This window comes from Chroicocephalus ridibundus, chromosome 2 (genome assembly GCF_963924245.1).
Source record: "Chroicocephalus ridibundus chromosome 2, bChrRid1.1, whole genome shotgun sequence".
NCBI lineage: Eukaryota > Metazoa > Chordata > Aves > Charadriiformes > Laridae > Chroicocephalus > Chroicocephalus ridibundus.
Genome location: NC_086285.1, coordinates 45,979,571 through 46,002,549, shown reverse-complemented (window position 1 = coordinate 46,002,549; position 22,979 = coordinate 45,979,571). Strand labels below are relative to the sequence as shown.

At 44.9% G+C, this 22,979-nt stretch overlaps 1 protein-coding gene across 1 annotated transcript in view; it reads left to right on the top strand.

Moving 5' to 3' along the window:
- The first annotated feature begins 1,288 nt into the window (after positions 1–1,288).
- Positions 1,289–22,979, top strand: part of TRIM71 (tripartite motif containing 71) — a 56,747-nt gene continuing 35,056 nt past the window's right edge. Inside the window, exon 1 of the mRNA XM_063325254.1 lies at positions 1,289–2,915. Coding sequence (XP_063181324.1) covers positions 2,013–2,915 — 903 coding nt within the window. The 5' untranslated portion in view covers positions 1,289–2,012. The remainder of the gene's footprint in view (positions 2,916–22,979) is intronic.

The window sequence follows — 22,979 nt, the reverse complement described above, 5'->3', positions numbered from 1 at the left end:
GGCAGGGCTGGATGCTGGCGGATGGGGGGGGGGGGGGTTGGGGGTGGGAGGGCAGGTCGGGCGGGCGAGCGAGCGGAGGGCGAATGTTTCCTGCCCGCCGCCACCGCCCCCCGGCCGCCCCCCGCAGCCGGGCGGAAGTCAGCCCGCGCCGTCGGAGCTTAAAAGGCTCCCGCACGCCGCGCCGCCCCAGTGCCGGCGGCCGCAGCGGGGCCGGAGCCAGCGCCGCCGCCAGCCCTGCCGGCCACGCCATGCGCTGCCCCGCGACCTGAGCTGTGTTCCCCCCCCCCCCTTATCCCCTCGCCGCCCGGCTCTGCCCCTCCGCACCCCGCCAAGCAAGGGGGGGGGAAACGGCTCCCGGTGCGATGGCTCTCCCCGGATCCCACGCCGCCCGGGACGGTGCTGCCGCATCAGTGAGTAATTCCTGCTAATTCACCCCCTGGGGTCGGTGGGCTCCGGCTCGGCAGATCGCGGGGGAGGCGGGCATTTTGGGGGTTTTTTTGCTGCTTTTTTTTTTTCCTCCTCCTCCCTCCCCTTCTCTTCGGGTTTTATATTATTTTTGTTTTCTCAATAAAACACCACGCGAAGAGGCGAGATGACAAAGGAAATGTGATCCTAGGCGCTGCAGGGGCTCAGAGCGAGCGAGAACCGGAGAGGAGGAGGAGGAGGGGGCGAGCGTAGCGCTCTCGGATAGCATTGCACAGCGGCTCCAATTTGTGCGAGCGAATATAATACACCCCCCATGAATAATTCAGGGCGGCCGGCGGGGACCTGCCGCTGCTCCTCTGCCCGGCCGCCGCCGCAGTGTGTGCGAGCCCCGCCGAACCCGCGGCGCTGACCGGGGGAGCCCACCGGAGCTCAGCCCGGCTCCGGGGGCTTGGTGCTGCCCTTTGCGGGGGGGGGGGGGAGGGGGGAAGCCCTGCTTTAAGGAGGGCGTCCAGCGGGAGCCGGGGCTCTGAGAGGCGAGAGGGGATCGCGGCTCTTCCCAGCCGTCCCCGGAGCCCTTTTCTTGCCTTCCCATCTCCTCCTCCTCCTCTGTGTCCCGCCAGCGTGAGTCTCTGCCGGTGGGGTGGGCACCAACGCCGCCCTCCATCCCCACCCCCCAGTCATGCGGTGGTGGAGCAGGCGTCGGCGGGGGAGGACTGGAGCCGGAGAAGTCTGCTTGGCCACTGTGTTTCAGTGCCTCTCTCTCTCCTAGAGCTGCTCTGGATTGCAAAAGTGGAGGGGGGAACTGAAACGAAATTTCCCCTTCCCCCCCGACAAGCACAGGTTTAAAGGAAAAGAGGAAAAAACCCAACGTCCCAAGAAGAAAGATCGAAACTTGAATTAAACCCCTGCTGCCCCCCTACCCGCGTCCTTCCCGCCCGGCCAAGAGGGACTTGCACTGTCGCCCCGGCGCCCCGACCCCGTCCTGCGGCCGTGGGAACCGGAGCCGAGCCCCGGCGGAGAGAGGTCCGGTCCCCGCTGGCTGCGGAGGGGACCGGGCGGTTGGCGCCCATGCACTTTCTGTTTAGGAAGAAGACAAGTAACCAAACCACGTTGTCAAACTGCTGACCCGAGGGGGAAATGAGAAGACTGTGTGAGGTATTGACCGATCTGGGAATCGATACAATTTGTCTAATGCGACGGGGGATCGGGGGTTAAGTACATGTGAGGGAAGAGAGAGGATCCATTTGCTGAGAGAGAACGGGACAGCTACACCTTGATACCAAAAATACGCCGCCCCCCCACCTCCGCAGCAGCGAGGTAGGAGGCGAGGATCCCGCTCCCTGCAGACCGCCGGATCGATGACACCGTATTTGCAAAACCGGCCAATCGATCCCACTTGGCAAAACGACTGATCGATGCCAGCTTGCCCGTAAGCCGTTTGCAGAACTACCTTCTCCCCACACCGCCCCAAACGCTTCCCGCGGCTTCCCCCCCCCTCCACCCATACTTTTTTTTGTGAGGGAGGGGAGATACACTTTTACCCCCCCCCTCCTCCCCCCGCATCGGGGAGTCGGGCCCCATCGCAAATGGCTTCGTTTCCCGAGTCCGACTTCCAGATCTGCCCGCTGTGCAAGGAGATGTGCGGCTCGCCGGCTCCCCTCTCCTCCAACTCCTCCACCTCCTCCTCCTCCTCGCAGACCTCCAGCTCCTCCGGGGGGGGCGGCGGCGGTGGCGGCGGCTCCTCCTGCGGGGGCCCGCCGCGGCGGCTCCACGTCCTGCCCTGCCTGCACGCCTTCTGCCGCCAGTGCCTGGAGGCGCAGCGGCACCCCGGCGCGGGGGACGCCCTCAAGCTGCGCTGCCCCATCTGCGACCAGAAGGTGGTGATCTCGGAGCCCTCGGGCATGGACGCGCTGCCCTCCTCCAACTTCCTCCTCAGCAACCTGCTGGACGTCGTCGTCGTGGCCGCCGCCGCCGAGGAGCAGAAGAACGGCCGAGCCGCCGGGGCCGGCCCCGCCGCCGGCTCCGCTGCGGGAGGAGGAGGCGGCGGTGGTAACAACCGCCACCACGGCCGCCCGCCGCCGCCTCACCGCGCCGCCGGCTCCTCGCCCGCCGCCGCCGCCTCGGCCGCGCCCTCCTCGACGACGTCGTCCTCCTCCTCCTCGGGCGGCGGCTCGGCGGCGCTCCTGCTGCGGCGGCCCCACAGCCGGCAGGGCGAGCCCCGCTGCAGCTCCTGCGACGAGGGCAACGCCGCCAGCTCCCGCTGCCTCGACTGCCAGGAGCACCTGTGCGACAACTGCGTGCGGGCGCACCAGCGCGTCCGCCTCACCAAGGACCACTTCATCGAGCGCTTCGCCGCCGCCGGACCCGGCCCGGCTGGCGGCCCCGCCGCGCCGCTCGCCCTCAGCCCGCCCTATACCACCGCCTCGCCCTACAACATCCTCTCCGTCTTCCCCGACCGGGCCAGCTACTGCCAGCACCACGACGACGAGGTGAGCGAGTGCGCGACGCGGGGAAAGGGGGTGGGGGGCGGCCGCCCCTCACCGGCGCCAGAGGGCCCTCGCACCCTCAGCGGCGGGGCCCTGAGGGGCGGGCGGGGACCGGCCGCCGCGCTTCCTCCGCCCTCCGAGGCGCGGTGGGGTCTTGCCGCCCCCGCGGGGCTCGGGGCTGGGGGCAGAGGCCGCCCCCTCACACAGGGGGGCTGGGAGCCGTTAACGGTCCGGGGGAGGGCGTGAGGCGAGGCGGCGGCCCCCTCACACGGGGGGGCGGAAGCCGTTAACGGGCCGGGGGAGGGTGTAAGGCGAGGCGGCGGCCCCCGGCGCGCCGCTCCCTCTGCGCCGCCCGGGAGGAGGAGGTGAGCACGGGGGGGAGGGGACGGGCGGCCCGCTGCGAGGTGCTGGAGCCGGTGTCCCGGGAAGCGGCCGTCGGTGCTTCGGGAAGCCGCCAAGGCGGCGCGGGGCATCGGCCGGCGGCGGGCGCTGCCGTTCGGAGGGGGCCTGTGGGGCGCCTGCCGAGGGGGTGGCGAGACCCGGGAGAGGCGAGAGGGAGAAAGTCCGGAGTCCCTTCCCCCGAGTGTTTCTAATGCGAAGTTAAATTACTTCGTGGGGTCTGCTTTGTACCGTGCTCGGCGGGTCACCCACCGGAGAAAGAGAAAACGAATAAATAGGGAAGATAACCGTAAAACGAATAAATAGGGAAGGAGGACAACTGTAACGAGGGAAGGACTCCTTTTTCATTTTAGTTATTTATTTTTTAATGGAAGGTAGTCAGAAAGCAAAGATGTTCACCACCCTTGCCTATACAATCTCCTGCTCCTGGGTGTCATTTTAGCTATCCCCGTGGTGCAAACGAGAACTTTGTGGAAGTAAAAAAAAAAAAAAAATAAAAAAAAAAAAAGGAACTTGCTTAACGTGGTCTTCATTTAAAACGCTTTGCTGGCAAGTTTTGTTTCTGATGATCCCCGGTATTGTTTCACGGATCTAAAAGAGAGGCTGCGGCTTCTTCAAAATGCACTGAAAAGTGTCTCAAGTTTCATTGGGACATAGCTTCTTGCTGTGATAGTTTGAAACTTGATTTTCATCTGAAACTGGAAAATGGCCGTCTGCTGTCCCCCCCTTCTGCTCTGGGGGTCAACGCGGGGGATTTCGCTGGAATTTTCCAGTAACTTCAGTGTTGGAGGTAGTTTCCTCCCAGTATTAAATCGGACAGCACAACAAGCTGCTCCAGGGCAAAAACCTGCCTGAGGACGGGGTAGTACAAGAGTTTTCTGTGGGATGCTTGCCGAACTGATATATGAGGGCGTTTAGCCTGGTGAAATGTGGTGGGTGATGCCTTTGTCTTCCGTTTGCAAGGAGGCTTTTCCAATCTCCTCTAATTCTAATGTACCTCTGGGATTTCTAGAAAGCTCTGGAAGAGCTTTTCTTGGTTCTTAAAAGTCGCTGGTGTCAGCGGACAGAAAGTATGGATTTGGTAGAAAAAGGAAAAACCCTAACGTGACATTTGGGGGGAGTGGTGGGGTATGCTTGAGGGCCAAGGAGGCTCTAAAAAAAACCCAAACAAACAACAAAACACCTTACTGGTGGTTGGGCTGCTTACAGCTTATAGTGGTGTCTAAGTATCTTTCTGCTAGTGGGCTTCCTAACGAACGTATGTAGTAACTGAATGGCAGAATTAAATGAAGCATGGTACTCTTAATATACTAAAAAAAAAGCTATGTTTCTGCCTTCATTTTGGAGTATAACTTTTTTGGACTTGTGGTACGGGCTAAAAAGCGTCTAGTTCTTGTGTTTTCAGTATGAAAAAAACCTTATTGTTGAAGCCTGTAAAACGAAACAATGGAGGGCTGTTGGCTGTAGCATAGACTATCGGGCTTCTAAAGCAGATGTGTTCTCCGCCACTGGGTGAAGAGGAGCTGGGACAGGAGTTCCAAGGTATTTTGTAGACTTAAAAGCTTAAATTGCAAAAGGAAGAAAGATTCTATCTGCGCTTAAACTGTACAGCTTTTCTAGAAGTAAATTCTAAAAAGGCTAGTTAACTTATTTTACATAATAAATATTTTCTCAACAGTGTGCTTTGAAGAGTATGTGTCTCAGGATTGGTTTTGGGTGTCCTTGTGTCCTGTAGACCTAGAAATCGTTTTAAAACAAGTGGGCATTTTCAAGCCTTCAGCTCCTGTTGAGAAAGGCTTTTATTCTGCAAATTAATGATCTACTACTGTTCTTGATTAGTGGGTTTTGGTGGTTCCTTAATGTGGGTGTGCCTGATCAGTATTTGTGAGTATGTATTATTCACTCAAGGGGAAACTTTGCTCTTTCTGTTGGGAACAGTTTATACTGTAAATCTTTCTCACTTTCACTAAAAATGTGGGCGAGGTGTGCAACTTTTTTGAGAAAGGGTGGCTGCAAAACTGTGAGGGTTATTGCTTGTTTAATTCTAAGAATGCTATTTACAGCCTCATAAAAGGAACGATAATAGAAGGGCAGCCTTCCAAGAGAGTGCTTCAGTGATGCACTGAGTACTTTGTTTGGCTGTCTAATAGTGTAAAAACAAACCTAAAATCCAAGGCTGGAATGGTAGCTTGAAACCATAATATTAGTAGTTATAAACTCTGGTTCTGCTTAGTACATAAGTGGGAAAAGCTGGTGACAGAGCAGGATATTTCCTCAGACTAATATCATGCAGGTAAGTTTGAGCGCAGGCAGATCTCATCTGTAAGCTGCTAGAATAGTAGTTCTTTCGGATGCGGAATTCTCCTTCCCTGGGATGTATCCTCCTCATGCTGTCTGAGATCAGTTGTTACAAGGAGTTCGACTCTGACGCTGTCCCTGAGGCTTTCCTGGGCCAAAGCAGCTGTGTCCCTTACTTTTTACCTCCTTGCCTAAACATGATACTCCTGTCCTTCCAACATCACTAGTTCAACTGTTACCTTTGGTTCTGTTCCTCTCTGGTCTTTCCACCCCTCTTCCTGGGAAGCACTGTCCATTCCCCATAATTTTCCCTCCTCCCACCCCCACTTTGAGGCTCCCTCAAGTGAGGAGGGAAATCGCACTGTGGGTGGTTACTTACTGGGTGTTCCAAGTATCAAAACAAGACCACAGACACACATTTGCCAGACAAGATCGATGTAGTTGCTCGTCCTTTCAGTGCAGAGAAGTGCAGACTTCAGATCTTTACTGTGATGTCTGGAGTGGTTTCTCTTTAGTTGAGTTGGTTCTGCTCTCAGTGGAGGTGTTGACTCATGTAAACTAACAGTAACCTGTTTTGTGCTATGAGTATGCATGCAGTCACTGATAACAGAATATTGGCTGTTATTGTAGTGGCAAACATTGAAGAAAGTGGAACTCTAGTCACTGCTTTCAGGGTGGCTAGTGCCTGCAAATACTACAGTGCATGAAAGGAAAGTAAGTAAACTATTCCTGGAAAACAAACAAACAAAAACCAAAACCAACAAAAGCCAGTCTTTGTCATAGAGCTGCTGCTAACCCAGTCTGGTTGCTTACTGCTTGGAACTCCACTGTCTGAGGTAAAATGCTCTCAAGGGCAGCAAGGGAAATGCTTAATCTCAGGCAGAGTCTTCAAAGCATTCTACAAATGTAGCCATATTTGTGTTGCAACCCTGAAAACTTTCTTCTGTGTGACCATGTTTGTTGTATGGACAGAATTGTCAACATTACAGTAGTAACTAGATGTTATTGTCAGACTCTAAACCTGAAAAAGGATTTACCCTAGTCTTATCTGTGATTAAATCAAATATGATAACTGATATGTCAACGTGTGCTTGATTGTCTCACTCTCGGATTGAAAGGCACTTCCATTTCTCTTTTCATAGAATTCTCGATGACAGGCTGCAAACCAAACTGGATGCTTAGAAAATGTTGGAACAGCTGTAGGATACTTGTCTTGTATAAATAAAATACCTGGATTCAAATGACTTTGCTGTCGCAGAAAGTGGAAAAGGCCACAAGTCTCAAGTTAACTAATGTGGGGTTTCCTTTATGCCAACTCTCAGCTGCTACATGCTTTAGTATCACCTGGTGATAACAGTGGCGGATGGTCAAAACACTTCAATAGCAGACTTCCAACACTTTCTAGGGAAAGTGTGGAGTTGCCAAATTCAGTCAACTTAATAGTCTGTGACCCCCTAGTTCTCATGTTGCTTCACAGATTCTGTTTAGAAGTGGATCACAGACTACAAGGGAAAACGCTGCTGCACCATGTCTCTCCCCCACTGCAAGAAAGGATTTTAAAGTTCTTTCTCTCCTTGCACTTAGCCACACTGTTCCTTCCTTTTGCTTGCATCAGTTCTGGCTTTGGTCAGTTTCTTCATGGATCAGATTAATTCACAAACTCTCAAGTTTCTTGCCAGATTGGTAAGATGAAATGGCTCATGGGGATATCAGTACATGTGGACAAGACAGGCTAAAATTAGATTGCTGTATTGAGTTCTGGAGTTGCATGTATTCACCTGTTTATTCTCTTTTTAGACTATAAAAATTACAGTTCTCTTTATTTTGTTGTATATAGTGTAAAAGATGAATTTTCGAAGGCTTGCATATGTATAGGGGAAGATGTTCAAACATGTAACTGTCAGCTGAGCTGAAAGCTACTTATCTGGTACCTTGGCTAAATTTGCTGATTGTAGGGTAAAGCTCTGGTTTCACAATAGGGAGTGAGCCATCTCATGGCTACTCATAGGAGTTTCACTTCCCTCCTCAGTTCTTACTAGCCTTGGTTGTGTGCGCTTAGGAGATGCTTCTGTGAGCCAATTGAACTTGCTTATCATGCTAGAAAACTGTTTTCCCTTCCTCTTCTTTCTAGCATTGGTCTAAGTTTATTTGAATTGCAGAGGAATCTGGCCCAAACTGAACTGGTATGAGGGAAAACAAGGAGTAGGAAGGAAGGGGTAAGTTAGATATGATCCCTTTTGTGTAATGGCTTGCCACCCCTGCCAAACACTGAGCTTTACTCCATGGTGTTCTTAACACTGTGCGCCCCCATATCTCACCAATACAGTTGGTTAACACAAAGGGAAGATACCTGTGTCCCCACTTCTGTGTCTCTTGCTCAAGGGCTATTTACATGAAGCTGCAGCATGTGATACAAATGGGATGTAGGCTCTTGATGTTCCTTTTTCTAGTGGTTAGGGTTTTTTGCTTCCTAACAAAATGATTAAAACGTTTAGGAGTGCATCCTGGAGGCACCGGTCTTAATATGTAATACTTTACTGTGTTGCAGCTGTTGTGGCTGCTATAGCTTCAGCTTTATAGGAGAATGTGCATATGAGCTAGAGAAATATATACTTCCAGTGTATGTAAAGAACTGTGCATATACTTCTTTGTACTGATGCACCCTTCATTTATTGTACTTAGTGTCTTTGCTCTTCTGGTAGCAAATGCACATACAGGTGCCCAATCTGAAGACAATATCTTTAGAATGATGAAGGGTTTTAATAATCCCTAATCTCACACTTTTTTGACTTACAAATAATGTTCTGATAGCTGATGCTAAACAGGTCACCTCTTGAATTACTCCACCTTACTTTACTTTCAGCTGCCTCTTCCCCAGCATATCTTTAGCTCCTGTTTCTCCTCTGTATGTAAAAGTATTTTTATTTATCTGCTTTGCTTTTGTTAGAGAATGAAAAGGTTGGGCTTGAAACAGCTTTAATGCCATACTGGACTGAATCAAAACCTCCCTTCCTTTTCCCTGCTCTGGTGTGACTGATGTTAAAATATTTTCAATGTTTTAGGGTAAATACAGCAAAGTTGTCTGTTTTGTTTTTTTTCCTTGGTGATAATCTGATATCATTACACTACTGGTCTAATTAAACATGACTTCAGATAGTTTCTAGTGAGTAAAAACTGGAACCAACAGAAATGCCTCATCTGTTCAGGCAACTTTCATGGACTGTTTTTACTTCGAGAATGTCTTTGAAAAACCAACAGTATCAATATAGTAGAAATGCAGGCTGCAGCGTACATAGACTTCTGAAGTTACAAGAACTTTCTTGAGAAAATAGGACTGGAAATGTGCATACAATAAATAGGCATGAAACTAGTGTATACAGAGAACTTCATTTTCTTTAACATCAGTTTTGCTAAAACTGATGTCTTGAAGTGTATCTCATGATGTGGAGAGAGGGCTTTGATTTTGCTTTGATTTAGAGAAGAAATCTTGCATCACGTGTAGGAGTTTCTCCTTTCAGCTAAATCTTCAGAGCATGTAAACATGCTTGCTAGACCTTGCTTCCTTAGAGGAAAACTACATAGTTCCTCTGTTTTAAAGTTAAGAAGGTATCATTCTTCTTTCAATACTGTCTTGACCCTGTCTCTTCCTAGTTCTCCTCCCATACTCCCTTCCTTCCTGCAAAGTTGTTGGTGTCTTTCCATCAGACAAAGAATCACGATGTGTTGAGAGCACGATCTTAAGATGTACGAACAATGCACTGAATGCAAGACTAATGTTACCACAGATAAGATTTCACAGAAGGGGTTTATTGTCTTTAGCTGTAATCCACTTTCAGTAGAATGGCTACAAATATAATCTTGGATCATAATTATGTAGTACATAATTTTTAGTAATGCTTTTACCCTATCATTCTGAGTCTTAATTAGAGTGTGGAAATACTGGATGGGAATAGGACTACTGCTTGGCAATGTAAGTATTGGTTAATGTAATGAATGGATGTCCCCGATCCTAAAATATATTAGGCATATGTCTTTGTTTTAGCTGTTCTTGTCATGGGCTCAGCTGCAGCTCCTTCCATGGGACGTTTTCTACTTTCCCTGTCTGTGCTTGTTTAAGGGCTATGTGGGTGGGATGGGTTTGGTCCTCTTATCTAACAAATTAAGCTTGTGCATCCAAATCAATCTTGAAAGTCACAGGAATAGAACAAAAACATGTTAAAGAATTGGTGCAATACTGTCTGCTAACTGTTTTCTAACTTTAGTTCAAAAGCTTCTTTGCTATGCAGTAACACTTTGGACAACTTTATCTCTCCCTCTTCCCCTTCCCATCTTAAAGAAGAGAACTTGTGTGTGGCTAATGAGAGTAGTACTTATTTCCTGAAGTTCTTTTGACTCTGAGCTACTTTTTTCTTCTTCATCAACACGCAGCAAAATAACACAATTTTCAACTATAGAGTCTACAGCTAATAATCTTATTTAGGATCTAAAAATGCTGACCAGCTGTGAATGCTCTAGCTGTTAAATATGAAAAGCTGTAAAACTCAGTAACCACAGATGAGGCTCACAAATATATATTCTGTGTTGTCCTACTGTGCTGCCTCTTGGATATGTGTGCAATACTGACACTTCCTCACAAGAATTAATTCATAGTTACATGTTCAGCTGTAAGAAATAAGAGCTCCGTTCCTGTTATTTCACTTGAGTGTATAACATGCATTTCTAAAACCTCAGATGGTGAGCTTGTTGGATAGAATGAAGTCTGGTCAGCAATTTTCCTACATATGTAGGTGAAATATTTTTGAAGTGACTAAGACTTGTACTGGAAACTGTAAATGAGAAGCTTATTGTTTTATGATTCTGCATACTTTGTACTATGCACTGGTGCAGACTTGGAGAAAATGGCTTACCTTCCAGGAGTAGGTAGCTTGAGGCAATCTTAATGTCTCACTAGCAATGGGTGAAAGTAACTTCTTACAGCTGAATGTTTAAAATTTTGGGGATGGTGAGGTGTCTTCAGTGCTGTAGTGGAAATGGTCTCTACTGAACAAAGAAATGTGAAATACCTTAAACTCGTTTCTGAAACAAATTAGTCCAATCAAAGGCTGCTGTCCTCCTGTTACCTCAGTAGTTATGTCTTACTTCTGTTGGTTATGAGGGTATGATCTTCACTAAGATCACACAAGTAATCACCAAGGCTGCGCTCAGTACCAGTACTTTCCAGGACTGTCAAAATAGTGACTGCCCTTGGATCTCAGTACTTTGGGGGGAGAAGGGTCCTTTAGCGAGCTAAAGGTAATGGCTAAACTTGTGTTGCATCATTTTCCCTTTAATGTTGGTCTCCATGCATAACCAAAATATTTAAGTTTCTTGTCGAGTTTGCTAAACCTTATCTTTTCTAGTTGTTTGCTTGTATTACATGCCCATCACATACATTTTGTGAATAGCCAATGCTGTTATAAAGTACCATCTACTGTAAATATTTCCTTTTTCTAGTTAAGGTATTGTAAATGTACAGAACTACCAAATGCTGTGTTTGGATGGATTAAAAGGCTGGCAGGGACCTGAGATTCAGAAATCAAACTTCAACAGGATTCTTGGATGATAATGTTAGAGATTGTTGCTCTTCCCCCTTGTCCCACGTTGTTTTGTGGGTTCTGTTTGCATATTTAGGTACTTGCCTGCCAGAGTGGCAGGCATATGCTAGAACACTAATGTTATACAGCCTTTTGTTCAGCTGCTCTTGGTTAACAAAAGGCAAACTATTATTTAGGGGGAAATGTCAGCTATCAAACTTCAAATCCTCCCCTTTTCCCTCCCCCTTCACTTCTGTGGTTCTTACTACTCACACCATTCACGCTGTCAGACAGTTAAGCGTACAATATAAAAATCCCTAGCCTTAAATCTTTGGTGCAAGCAAGGCTTGAAAGCTGTCTGCATTATGGATGCCTTTAAGCTTTGTAATCCAACTTAGCGCTAGAGAATGCTGCTCTCCTATGTAAGGGTTGGTAGCGTGGTCTGTGAATCCCTGCCAGCGAACTAGTCGGTACTGGTCCCTGTCGCCTGACAAGGCTACTATTCCTGATCTTCCCTAACTTTGAGCAATGCCATGTCAGGTGATCGAGGGTGTAGGAGATAAAGATCAGGTAGCTTCTAGGGGCTTGCTGTTGCTGTCTCTTTCTGTGGTTTGGAAGCCAACTATATGGTTCTGAACTGTGAAGTGCGTGTATATGGGAGGCAGAGCGAGTCTGTTACTCTGAGGATCTAAGGAAAAACTAGTTAGAGAATGGAAAGACTCATCATGCCTCCAAGCTTTCTTTTTCCTTTAAAAGCAACGCCGGTAAAGAGTTAAATTTCACCCCCCTGCAGCACACCCCGCCCCCACTGCTATATATGGTGTGCCCAAAGGCACTGGAGATTTAATACATTGAAGTTGGAGCGTGAAGGGGGTCTGCAGGCTGCTAGACAAAGTCACTCAAATTTCAAGAATACTTGATCCATACAAGGATGTTACTTGAGAAAGGCATGACTTCTCTGTAAGAAACTGTTTGCCAAGTGAGCTGGCTGAGTGTGTCCTAAACATGTTTTTTTGGGGCTAGATGAGCAAATTGGAAACCAGATTTTCTTTAATTGACTGGCTTGCTTACCAGTCATCAAAGTTGTTGTGTGAACCATCTCCCTTCAGAGAACAATGGTTATTTGTAGGGGGAAGTGAAAATTGTGATTCTCCCACTGAAGTGCTTGCAAGTTACAGAAACTATTGTGCAGATAATTTAGTTATCTATTGTATCATATTGAATTGACTGAACAAATGGCAAGTATAACTTTGCCCCCCTATTTCTGTAATGTTGCAATGTTGTCCCAGCACAATGCATTTGGTATCAACTTCTGTTAAAGGCTTTTAAATGGATGGGCAAATATTTTGGGAAGAAATAAAAACAAAAATTAAAAATTTAAATTAACTCAGAACTGGAAATGTCAGGCAGTGGTCTGGAGTGGATTCTACCCTGAAATAAACAACAACCAAACTAACAATAAAAAAACATTAGGGAATTAGAGAGGATGAAGTACAAAAGAATTACTGTAACACTGAGGTCCCAGTCTTCCCAGTGCTGCTCTTGTACTTAATTAAATGGTAATGGGGGAAGATGTAATACTCTTCCTGCTTCTTCCCCCCTTGTACTTAATACAGTTGTATTAAGTATGAGTAATAATCCCCACCCAAAATCATGGAAGCATTGGTAAGATTAGAATTAGGTTAGGGTTATAAATGATTGCTGTTGACAGTGTCCCAAAAGGTAACAGCATGCCCTTTCTTAGAGTGAAGCTATCATCTTTCTCCATTCTAGCCAATATGTATTTTAATTGACAGTACTGTTTCATGGTAGCTCTTGCTTTCTTACAGTGTTTCTTACTTTCTCAAGGACTCTGAGCCTCTTACTAGAGCAGAGATAACAGATGTATAATCCTTGAGCTTTCTGTTGCTGAAGCATGGCTCCCTTACTTGAGTTATGGGTGTTGGTGGGATGGTTAGTGGGCAGTCTAAGCTGGCTGGTGTGAGTGGAAGTAAGCCTGGAGAGTCTTGACTGGACTTCCTCCGCATAGCTGGCATGCTGCTGGAGGGCTGTCTACTCCAAACCTCAGACCACGCTTCAGAGGTGCTCTTCCCAATGACAGACTGCATACAAATTTGATATACTTGACGGGATAAGTTTTAGACAATTGTGACTTGTCAAAACAAACAGGATTCTATCTTCATGTTACTGCCTTTCTGGCAAAGGTGATGTTATTCCATCTTTGCATCTTGTCAAAAAGTACTTCAGTAAGTATCTCTGGATCTGAACTGTAACTCTCTAAACAATAGCAGTTATGTCAAGCCAGTCTGACTTCTTCGGCTCTGTACCAAAGACAAGTGGAAAACCTCTCAGATAATGTTCATGTGAGCCTGAAGGGATGGGAGGGCTTCCATTCAGAGTGTCTTACTCCTGAAATGATATTTTCAGGAAGCCAATAGTAGGCTTTGATTGCATGTGATGCTGCTAGTTATAATTAAAATATCTTTGTGATCCAGGAAGATAGGCCTTCCAGAGAACCATTAGAGAGATGCTACTGGAAGTTCTGAAGCACTGATTGAAATTAATGTAATGTATACATTCATTTCCCTTTGCATGAGCCTTTGGCATTGACTGGGTATAGGTAAGGTCAGCATGCCTCTGCAAAGACTGGAGTAGTTTGGGTGGCTGGCCACTTGTAGTGGCATACTGTACGCTTGGACTTGGATTAGATCCAAAGGCTCTTCTTTCACCTGGATGCTTCCTTGTCAGTTCTTTCATTACTCATCTATGCCTCTGAGTCAGTGAAGTGAGTTCAAGTAGTATGTGCTTACTGACAGTATTTACTAGTGTTCCTGTCTTGGTCTCTTGGCAACAATGCCAAAAAAACTTTCTACATTGACAGTATAAAGGGGAGAACCTTAATTTAAAAGTATAAATGTTAAAATGAAGCTTACTCTTACAAACTGGAACAAAAAATCACCTTGAACCATTCTTTCAGTTAATAGCTTCATTTTCATATCTCAGTCCTTAGATGCTGCAGCAATTAAACTGTATTTATCTACTGAAAAGACCATAATTTGTATAGTTATTGTAGAAGTAATTTAGGGTGTTGAACCTACTCAGCGTTATTTTCACTAAGTTTCCAATTGGCTTATGTAGCTACAAAAACTTTGTGTGGAAGACTTACTCAGCTGTCTCACTTGGCAACCAGTTTCTTACACAGAAGTCATGCCTTTCTCAAGTAACATCCCTGTAAATACAATTTAAGATTAGTATTTTCATTCTGTATATGATGTCACTTCTGAAACCTATTCTTAATGCAAGCCCATGCCATTTAGCAAAGAACAAGGCTGCTAAAGAGCTCAAGCTGATGAAACCTCTCAATGGTGTGGACTCATGCAGGGTCCAGGTGTGAAAAGCTCTGTTCATTGTGGGGGGAGGGAAGTGATATAATGTTTGATATGCAGGCAAAGCAAGGTGGCTTAAGCAAAACCCAGCTAGTTGCCTTACTAGCCTTGGTACAAGTATCCCTTCTCATCTAAATCTGCGTTTCCTTTCAGCTTCAGCCTCCTTCAGACAGTCTGTGTTCTGTATCTGATCTCCTCACACATTGATTAGCAACAAGTAGCAGGTAAACTGGCTCAAATCTAAGAGGAAGGAAGCCAATGCTAGGCTGGCTGAAATCATCAGACAATGAAGGTAGCAAAACCCTGCAGCTGAAGATGCTGTAGGGAAGAAGGAGAAAAAGTACTGAAGTTCCCTTATTCTTGTCCAAACCTGTACATCTCTTCTCCTTCCCCAGCTGTGCCTTAAATCTAACAACCCAAACTATGAAAGGGAATTAATGCTTTGAATGAATTTTTGGTTAAAGCCATAGTTCTGCTTTTCATTGTAAAGCATTCTTGTGACTAAACATCTCACTCTTAAGTCGTCGTCTTTTTTTTTTTTTTGCTGCTGCAAGTCACTGTCTAAACATGGAACACGTGTTCATTCAGCTGTTTAGTAATATGCTTGTTCTGTTCCTGTTCATTTGTCTTCATTATGTGTTGTCATATACCTATATAAACATTTTTATATAGTATTTATGAGGGTTTGGCTAGCATAGAGGACCGACTTATTTTTTCCTAAATGAAAGATAAATCTTGACAGTTAATCAATCTAGGAATAATGTATTGAACCAGTATTCTGTCAGAACTGCTGTTTTGTCTTCACCAATGTTCAATACAGCTGTTTCAGAAAAAAATTTGGAACGCTATATAGTCTACAGTTCTAGAGTAGCTGGTCCACACAGTGTCCTTCCATTTTAGTTTATACCTAAAATTGTCATGGGGAAGCCTTGAAGATGTCCTGTCTTAAACTCTTTAACATTAGTTTTTTAATATGAGCAACAGAAGAAGTCTCAACTGAAAATATAATGCATGAAACTTGATATCATCATCAGTGTTTTTATTGTTTGAAGCTTAAACTAATTTTAGTGCCATCTGAGGAGGAAACATAAAAGGAAACACTTCCCATAAGCTAGGGGATAGATTAAAAAATGAAGTGTTGCATGTTAAAACAAACACCAAAACAAGAAATGAGAACAGTGATACTTTCCATCTGAGATTATGGTGTGCTATCCAAATACACTATCAGCAGGTGAGAGACTCATTGAAATGGTATGCTGTCTTGAAATCTTGTTTATTCTTCCAGGGTATTCCTCAGCATACGAGAGAACAGTGTTACCTTCTCGCAGAATTGAAGTGCTTTTGTATATAGCTTAACTTGGGATGGAGTTCTGAGAAACTACTCATGATGATGAGTATATTCTCATAACTATTGTAGTTGTCTCTTCTTGGGGAACTGTCAGAATTTGGTTTATTCCTTGCTTTGAGAACAATTATGTCATTCTATGTTGTGGCTTACAATTTTACTACAGAGCTTGCTGGGATGAATTTTCCTAAGGTGTCTGTAAAGAAATAGTTGCCACCTGTATTAGTGGATTCTCATTTTGGAAATAGATAGGCAATTTTCTGTTTGGCTCCTGTGGCACTGAGATACTTTGACAGACAGATATATAGTTCCTTGCCCTGAGGAGGGAAGTAGGGGGATATAATAATCCAAGGTGACTTCCACAGCTGTAAATCTAGTAACTTGGTTTGGATCCTCATATTCTAATGAAGTAGGACATGTTTTTGAGCAATATGATGTGAAAAGATATAAAATACTATACTTCTGATCTAAGAAAGGAAACTCCTCTTCAGAGACCCCTGACTGACCCAGGCAAACTGCTGTCAGCAGTTTGCTAGGAGCAAATAGCTGTTGTTGAAAGTTACTCTCCTAGATCAGTGAGAGTCAGAATATCGTGGTGTGGGGGTTGTTTTCCCCCATTTCATGTATCTGTTTTTCTCCAAGCAGGGGAGACATTCCTGCCAAATATGTATACCATGGCTCTTTTTCCACTACAACTAGGTAGAAATGCTTTCAGAATGATAGATCTTTATAAATCCAAGTTTAAACAAACAAAAAAGAAACAAAACCAGCCAAACAAATTCTCAAAACACCCAGCTCTCATGTGGTCAAAGAAGCCACTTCTTGGAGTAAGCTGACTTGTTTCATGTTTGATCCCATATGGAGTTACAGAGGGAAACCATTCCTTGAGTGCTTTTGTTAAATAAAGCTGTTGCCATGAATTAAGCAACACTGCCCTGGAATGTTTCTGATCATGGTCTTGCAGAGCTTATGACCTTTGCACTGAACATGTGAACTGAAACTTCATCTTCCAGTGTTCAATAACCATGTTAAAAATTCAGAGGTGAGGCAGTCTTGGGATTTCCTTAGGCTAGCTTAAATGCCAAGTGTAATTTAAGTACTGATTTATACAGTTACTCATCCTTTTTTGTAAATCTAAGTCAAATTTAAAAACGCTAAAATCTGTAAGTATTCTAAGGCTTAGAATTCTTTGTCAAGTTAAACTGCGTATACAGTCTCTTAGAATGCTTTAATTTACTGGAGCTTACTAAACCACTAAATATTGCCACCTTCTTGTCTAGAAGCATCCAATTACTATTAATCTGGATGTTTGTAGTTGTATACTACTACTGCTACTTACAGCAATTGCTTTCATCGTGAACTGGATGTAGCACACCTGAAGAGGCTCTTCAGTTTAACTGGGCTGCAGCTGAAAGGGAGAGAGTAGTTTAAAAATTGCCTCTTGCAATGTATCACTATTTGATGCTACTGGACTTCTTACCCTACTAGAATGCTATAAAACAACTAGTATTTTTCTTGTTTACCAGATAGAAACACTGCCATCTCTTGGCTATTCACTGTCCTGACCTTTTTAAAAATACTTTTTCTGGGTTCTTGTGATGTCTTCTGATGCTGTGTTTCTGAATAATCAGGTGGTTGGGTAGTGATAATAAGTCTTAATATCACATACTGGAAACTTGAGATTTTATATGGAAATATTAATAATCTAGTGATCCTACCCTGGAAGAAACGTAAGAAGGGGTACTACTTGGTTGTAGTGACTCTCAACTCTTTCTGATCTGCCTTTGTGTATACCTCCCTTAAAAATATATTTGACTAAGATGAGCTTCTGTCCCTACTAGATTAGCTGACCAGGCAATTTGGCAACAGTGCTGGCATCTGAAAGTAATGTCTGGCAGAATGGGATTTAGCCTCTGTGCCCTAAAAAGGATTGACAAAACATTTCCCACTGATGTTAGTTTTGACCAAATTCAAATAAACGATGTTGATGAAATACTGAGTTCTGAATTCTGCAGAGTTGGGGAAGAAGGTAATGTTGAGTTCTGACCATGTTTCTGATAGCAGTTTTAGTGAAGCTGGCTTGAGGACTTGTTTAAAATATTGCAGCTTCGGTATTGCCTATACTGTGTGGGGTTATAATAACTATCCATTAATTCCAGAAGACTTCCCAATTGAGAGGGAAGTTATGCTTCTACCCAAATTCTTTTTCTTGCTGTAAGCAGCTTTGTCTCTTCCTGTAAACATCCAGTGTTGTGCTAACCCAAGTGTTTGTCTGGTTGCACAGTGAACCTTATTCTTGAGAATGTTTAAAGAAGGGTGACTTCTTCAGCCCAGTCAACCTGCCAAATATGACACCAGTCTTGAGGAACACCCCTGATGCTGGTTCTTACTCTAATAAGCCAATCCAATGGGCTGGAAAGACTTCCAGCTTTAAAACCTGCCCAAGTGTAAGAGAAGTCTGATTTGCCACTACTTGGAGGACTCTTCTCATAGAATAACTCTGGTGCAAAGCAGTAACACCCATGTTACTGGGCTGTAACACCAGTTAGTGCAATCCCTGCCTCAAGCAGCAAGTTTTAGTGGAATGCAGAAACTTGAGACAGAGACAAGGTGCTTATAGAACATGAGAGGACTTCAGTGGTTGAGTGGGATTGTCAGGATGCTAACAACATCCTGAGTCCTATATTAGCAACTGGAATTAATTTCTTCATGTGTAACTTAATCTCCATGATGGGGATAGAGGATCTGGGTTTCTAGCATCTGTTCAGAAGTGGCAGCTCAAAACCCTTTCCCCAAAGGTAGTCTCCTTCTTACACGCCGTACCTCAGCCCCTTCAAGTGTGGGGGTAGGAGGTCATGGTGGAAAAGTGACTTTGCTGTGTTGTATGCACATCTCTAAGATGAGGCAGGTGTAAATCCAATTTCCTGTGAATGAACTTCTGGGATGGTGGTTTGGAGTCTCTTGTGGGAGCTGTTCAACTTTATAGAGCAGAAACTGAGTGACCGGCCCAAGAGAGAGCAAGGATGAGCCTGGCTTCCTCATCAGTAGGCTGGGTTGTCTGTGGTGCCAGTCTGTGCTCCAGTGGCTCTTACTTCATATCACTAAATTCTTCAGCCTGAGTTTAAAAAAAAAAGACTCACTCTTGTATTACTGCAGTACAAACTTGAAAATAAGCTGGAGTTGCTTAAAGACATACTGTAGCTGTAGCAAATAAGGTTTTACTGTGCAAGCTTATATGCTTCCTTTTTGCAGATTTTTAGAGTGAGGGAATAAAAAAGGATGAAAGATACTATACAAGCTTTACTAAGCCTTCTTTCACATCTTGACTTGTTGTAAGCACTATTAGTTGTCTAGCTTTGTGAATCATAAGGTTTAGAAGCGCTCTGAAACTTCATTCTTGAATTTAAATTACAAGTAATATGACAGTTCCAGAGGTTCCTAAAATATTTTTGTTTAGCAGCAAAAAACCCCCTATGTTGTGTTTAGTTTTGATAATTAAAGGTGTATTGTGTGTAGTGCTGATGCTGTGTCATTAATAAAACTGCTATTTAGTGTCTGTTTTCCAGCATCCTTATTATTGCGGAGTCAGTCATACTGTATAAGCAGTAGGGACCGATTTTTAAAATTTATATTATCTGACAGGAGGAAGGATTCACAAATAAGGTGCATCCAAAAATTACTGGAAAATAGTAATTTTCAGAAATGTTTTTGTAGTGGCGGATTCATTAGGATAAAATATTAACTGAATAGTTCTGGTTCACTTGTGATTAAAGTAAACAGATAACAGAAATTTCAGAATTGCTTGCAGCTATTATGACGGTGATGTATTTTGAAAGGAAGAACAAAAACCTACCTTAAGATTTTTTTTCAGTCTTTCTGACAAAGCTTAAGAGTTTTTAACATCTCAAAACATGTTTGACCTCCCCACCCTTAAGCCATTTTGACACTCTTTACCATTGCATTTCAGCAGGAAAGAAAGATCCTTTTTATAGCCAAATGGCTTCCTCTTCTCTTCTCCCTCTTTTCCCTTCCATCCCCCACCCTAGAGAGCCTTTCTAACGCTCAGGCTTCAGCTGCTGCCTGGATACTGGCTACATCTGTCTTGTTTAGATGGTCCTAAGGAAAAACAGCACAGAATGTGACCGGAGGGGCCAACAAGATATGTTTCTTTTCAAATTTGAAAGGAAGCCCCGCACTTGCTTCTGCCTGTTTGCCTAAACTGTTTTTAAATCAATCATGACTAGGGCTGGTAAATGCCTTCGCTTCCCTCCCTCCCTGAAATGGTCAAACTCCAAAACATTTGAAAAGTCTAACGAGTTAAATATGGTGGTGTTCACAGGACTGTTTCCCCTTGTACAGCTTCCAGTTTGATGAAATAAACTCTTTTTATGGGCTCTTGCTTTGAGACAGCCATTGGGAAAAGTTTCAAAGAGAATAGTGTTGCTCTGGGTGGAATTTGGAGGTTTGCAACTCCATAAAATGCTTGCATTGACAGCAGACTGGGCTTTTGTACTTGCATTAAAAAGGACAGCATTAAAAGCTGATTTTGGGTCTGAGCAGTGCTTGATGTTTTGTGGGGATTGTGGTGTAAAAGATGGTGACTGTCAAGGAAAGTAATTATGCAGGGCAGATAGAGGACAGTGTAGTTCCCATTTTGGGGGAATTTTCTGATATTTTTGTAAGTGCAGGATGAAGGCTGGGACAATGATGATGACAGTCAAGAATGGTGTTAAAGTTTTGTGGGGGTGGTGGTTCTTGTTTTTAAAGGTTCATCAGCTGGGGGTGTGGGGGGAAGAGAAATGCGACTTGATCCTGTTCATAAAATTCAGCTATAGTTGAAATGGATTTGCCCTTGTGACAGTATCTTGTTACACACAAAATAGGAGGACTGTCTTAAAACATGAGCATGTTCTCATGCATTTCCATCACAACCTGTGTGTGTCTGGCTGTTCTGAGGGTGCTAGCTTTTGGCTAGCAGTCCCTTTACTACCCCCCACCCTGGATAATGTGTATTATAATAAACTGCAGGGAACAGAGGAGAAACAAATAGCAGCAGATCAAATAGCTCTTGTAAGAACTCTTACCCTGTGTTTTAATAATGGGTTACTACTACTTTTATCTGTTCATATAAGCACATATTCGTCGTTTCATTTTCTAATAGGCTTATACCGCAGCAAATATCTATAGCTGTATGAGCTGTTCTTTATTTTCATTGTTGTATTTTACAGTCATGGAATACGGACAAAATAAGCATGTAGGCTTAGGGGATGCAGCCTAAATAGTTTGCATGTTATTAGTGTGACAGAGGTGCTCAAGAACTTGGTCCTTTACATTTTGTGGAAATCTTGCTATTTCTCAGGGTTTAATTTCAGGATTTCCTCTGTAGTAACAGTGCTTGAACTTTGGAATCCACTTTCCTGGCTTTTGTGTGGGGAGGCAGAGCAAAATGGATGTTTGCACTAAACTCAGCACGTGCACTGAGCTTCAGATAACAATTATTTGGCTTTTTAACATCCTTGTATTTGGCATGTTGAACCAGCCACACAAGGTTCTCCCATGTATTGGTATGCAGAGTGCAGAAAGTAACCTGGCCAGCTCATGGGAGCTTTAGCTTTCATTAACCATGTGTTGCTGAAAACTGGCCTGTGATTCTGTGCAGAGTACATAACCTAACCCAGCTCTCAGGCTGCTTCAGCTTGTGTTGTGGGGAGCAAAGATGCTGAAGCTGAAGTGTGTGTCTAGGATGTGCGTTATAAGGACAGTCTCTACCTCAGGGCAGTCTCTCTTAATATGTGTTGCAGAACTTGTAGAATGGGTAGCTTAGGCCTAAAACTAAAGGAATGCTTTTTAAATATGTTCCCTGTGAAAATGTGGATTAAATAGGGAAATGGATTTGCAAAAAGTGCATTTAAGAACTCTGACTTGGTTTCCTCCAGACCTGAAGGGGTAAATTTCAAAAATCCACTAAAATCCACTGACTTAATAAAAATTAGCGGCCTAGCATCTGTTGATTTTTCAGGAGACCTGAAAAGTCACAAAATGGAATAAGCTGTGCCTGCTTAACTGTACCTATACTGGTGGGATTTAAGTGCTGGCACATACACTAGCTGGAATTTTGTCTTAACCAGAAGAGCTGTGGAGCCCACTGAGTCCAAACACCCTTGTAAATAAACTGTAGCTTTGTCTTCAGACTGCTCTTGAGAGGTGTGGATTTCCCTGGCTGAAATGACCTGCTAATGCCAAAGATCTCCTTATTTTGAAACCTGTGTACTGTGTTACAGGCTGTGCCTTTTCCCTGCAGAAAACTGGGTAATGGGAGAGAGGGATGCGGATTAATATATTAAAATGACTAGCCTTTGCATTCATTTTCAGTTTAGTAAAAGCTGAGAGATTCCAAGTTTGTGACTTCCCAAGGCCATGCCGTGAGGACTGGTCTCGCTGTCAAAATCTCGCACTTGGCCCCTAGCTCTGTGTGGAGCCCTCTTCCTCTGGTGTGGGGTGGGAGAGGGGGCTCAATGCCCAGGTTACTGGGGAGGTGGACCTGAAGGATAAATAAATGTTCACTACACACAGAAGCAGCATGTGACTGGGGGGAATGCTGCAGGCATTAAGGACAGCCTGTGTTGGAAAGCGCTAATAGGAATCTGCCATTTGTATTCCTAGTCATGGGAAGCTGATGTTTGGCCTCTCCAGAGTGCCCTGAAAGCTCCTCAAAATGGAGGCTGTTTGCCGATACAAAGGCGATCGGCAATGCTGCCGGAGGGCGTTCCCTCTCCACCACATCCCTTCTCCAGGCTGTGGTTCTGCTCTGGCCCCTGCCAGCGAAGCGCAGGCTGCTGTGGGGAGGAGGGGCAGGCTGGACGGCCCTGCTTACTCGTCCACTGCCTCTGCCCACCACTAGCCCTTACACCTGTAGTAGTATTGCTGTGACTCCCCAGCATCTGTACACCAAGCTGTATTAGGCATCTGAGCTGACTTGTCTATAAAGAGTCAAGTTCAGGCTAGTCTTCAGCCAGATCAGTTCTCTGATGGCACTACAAGGTGCTAACATTCGCATGAGGGAGTT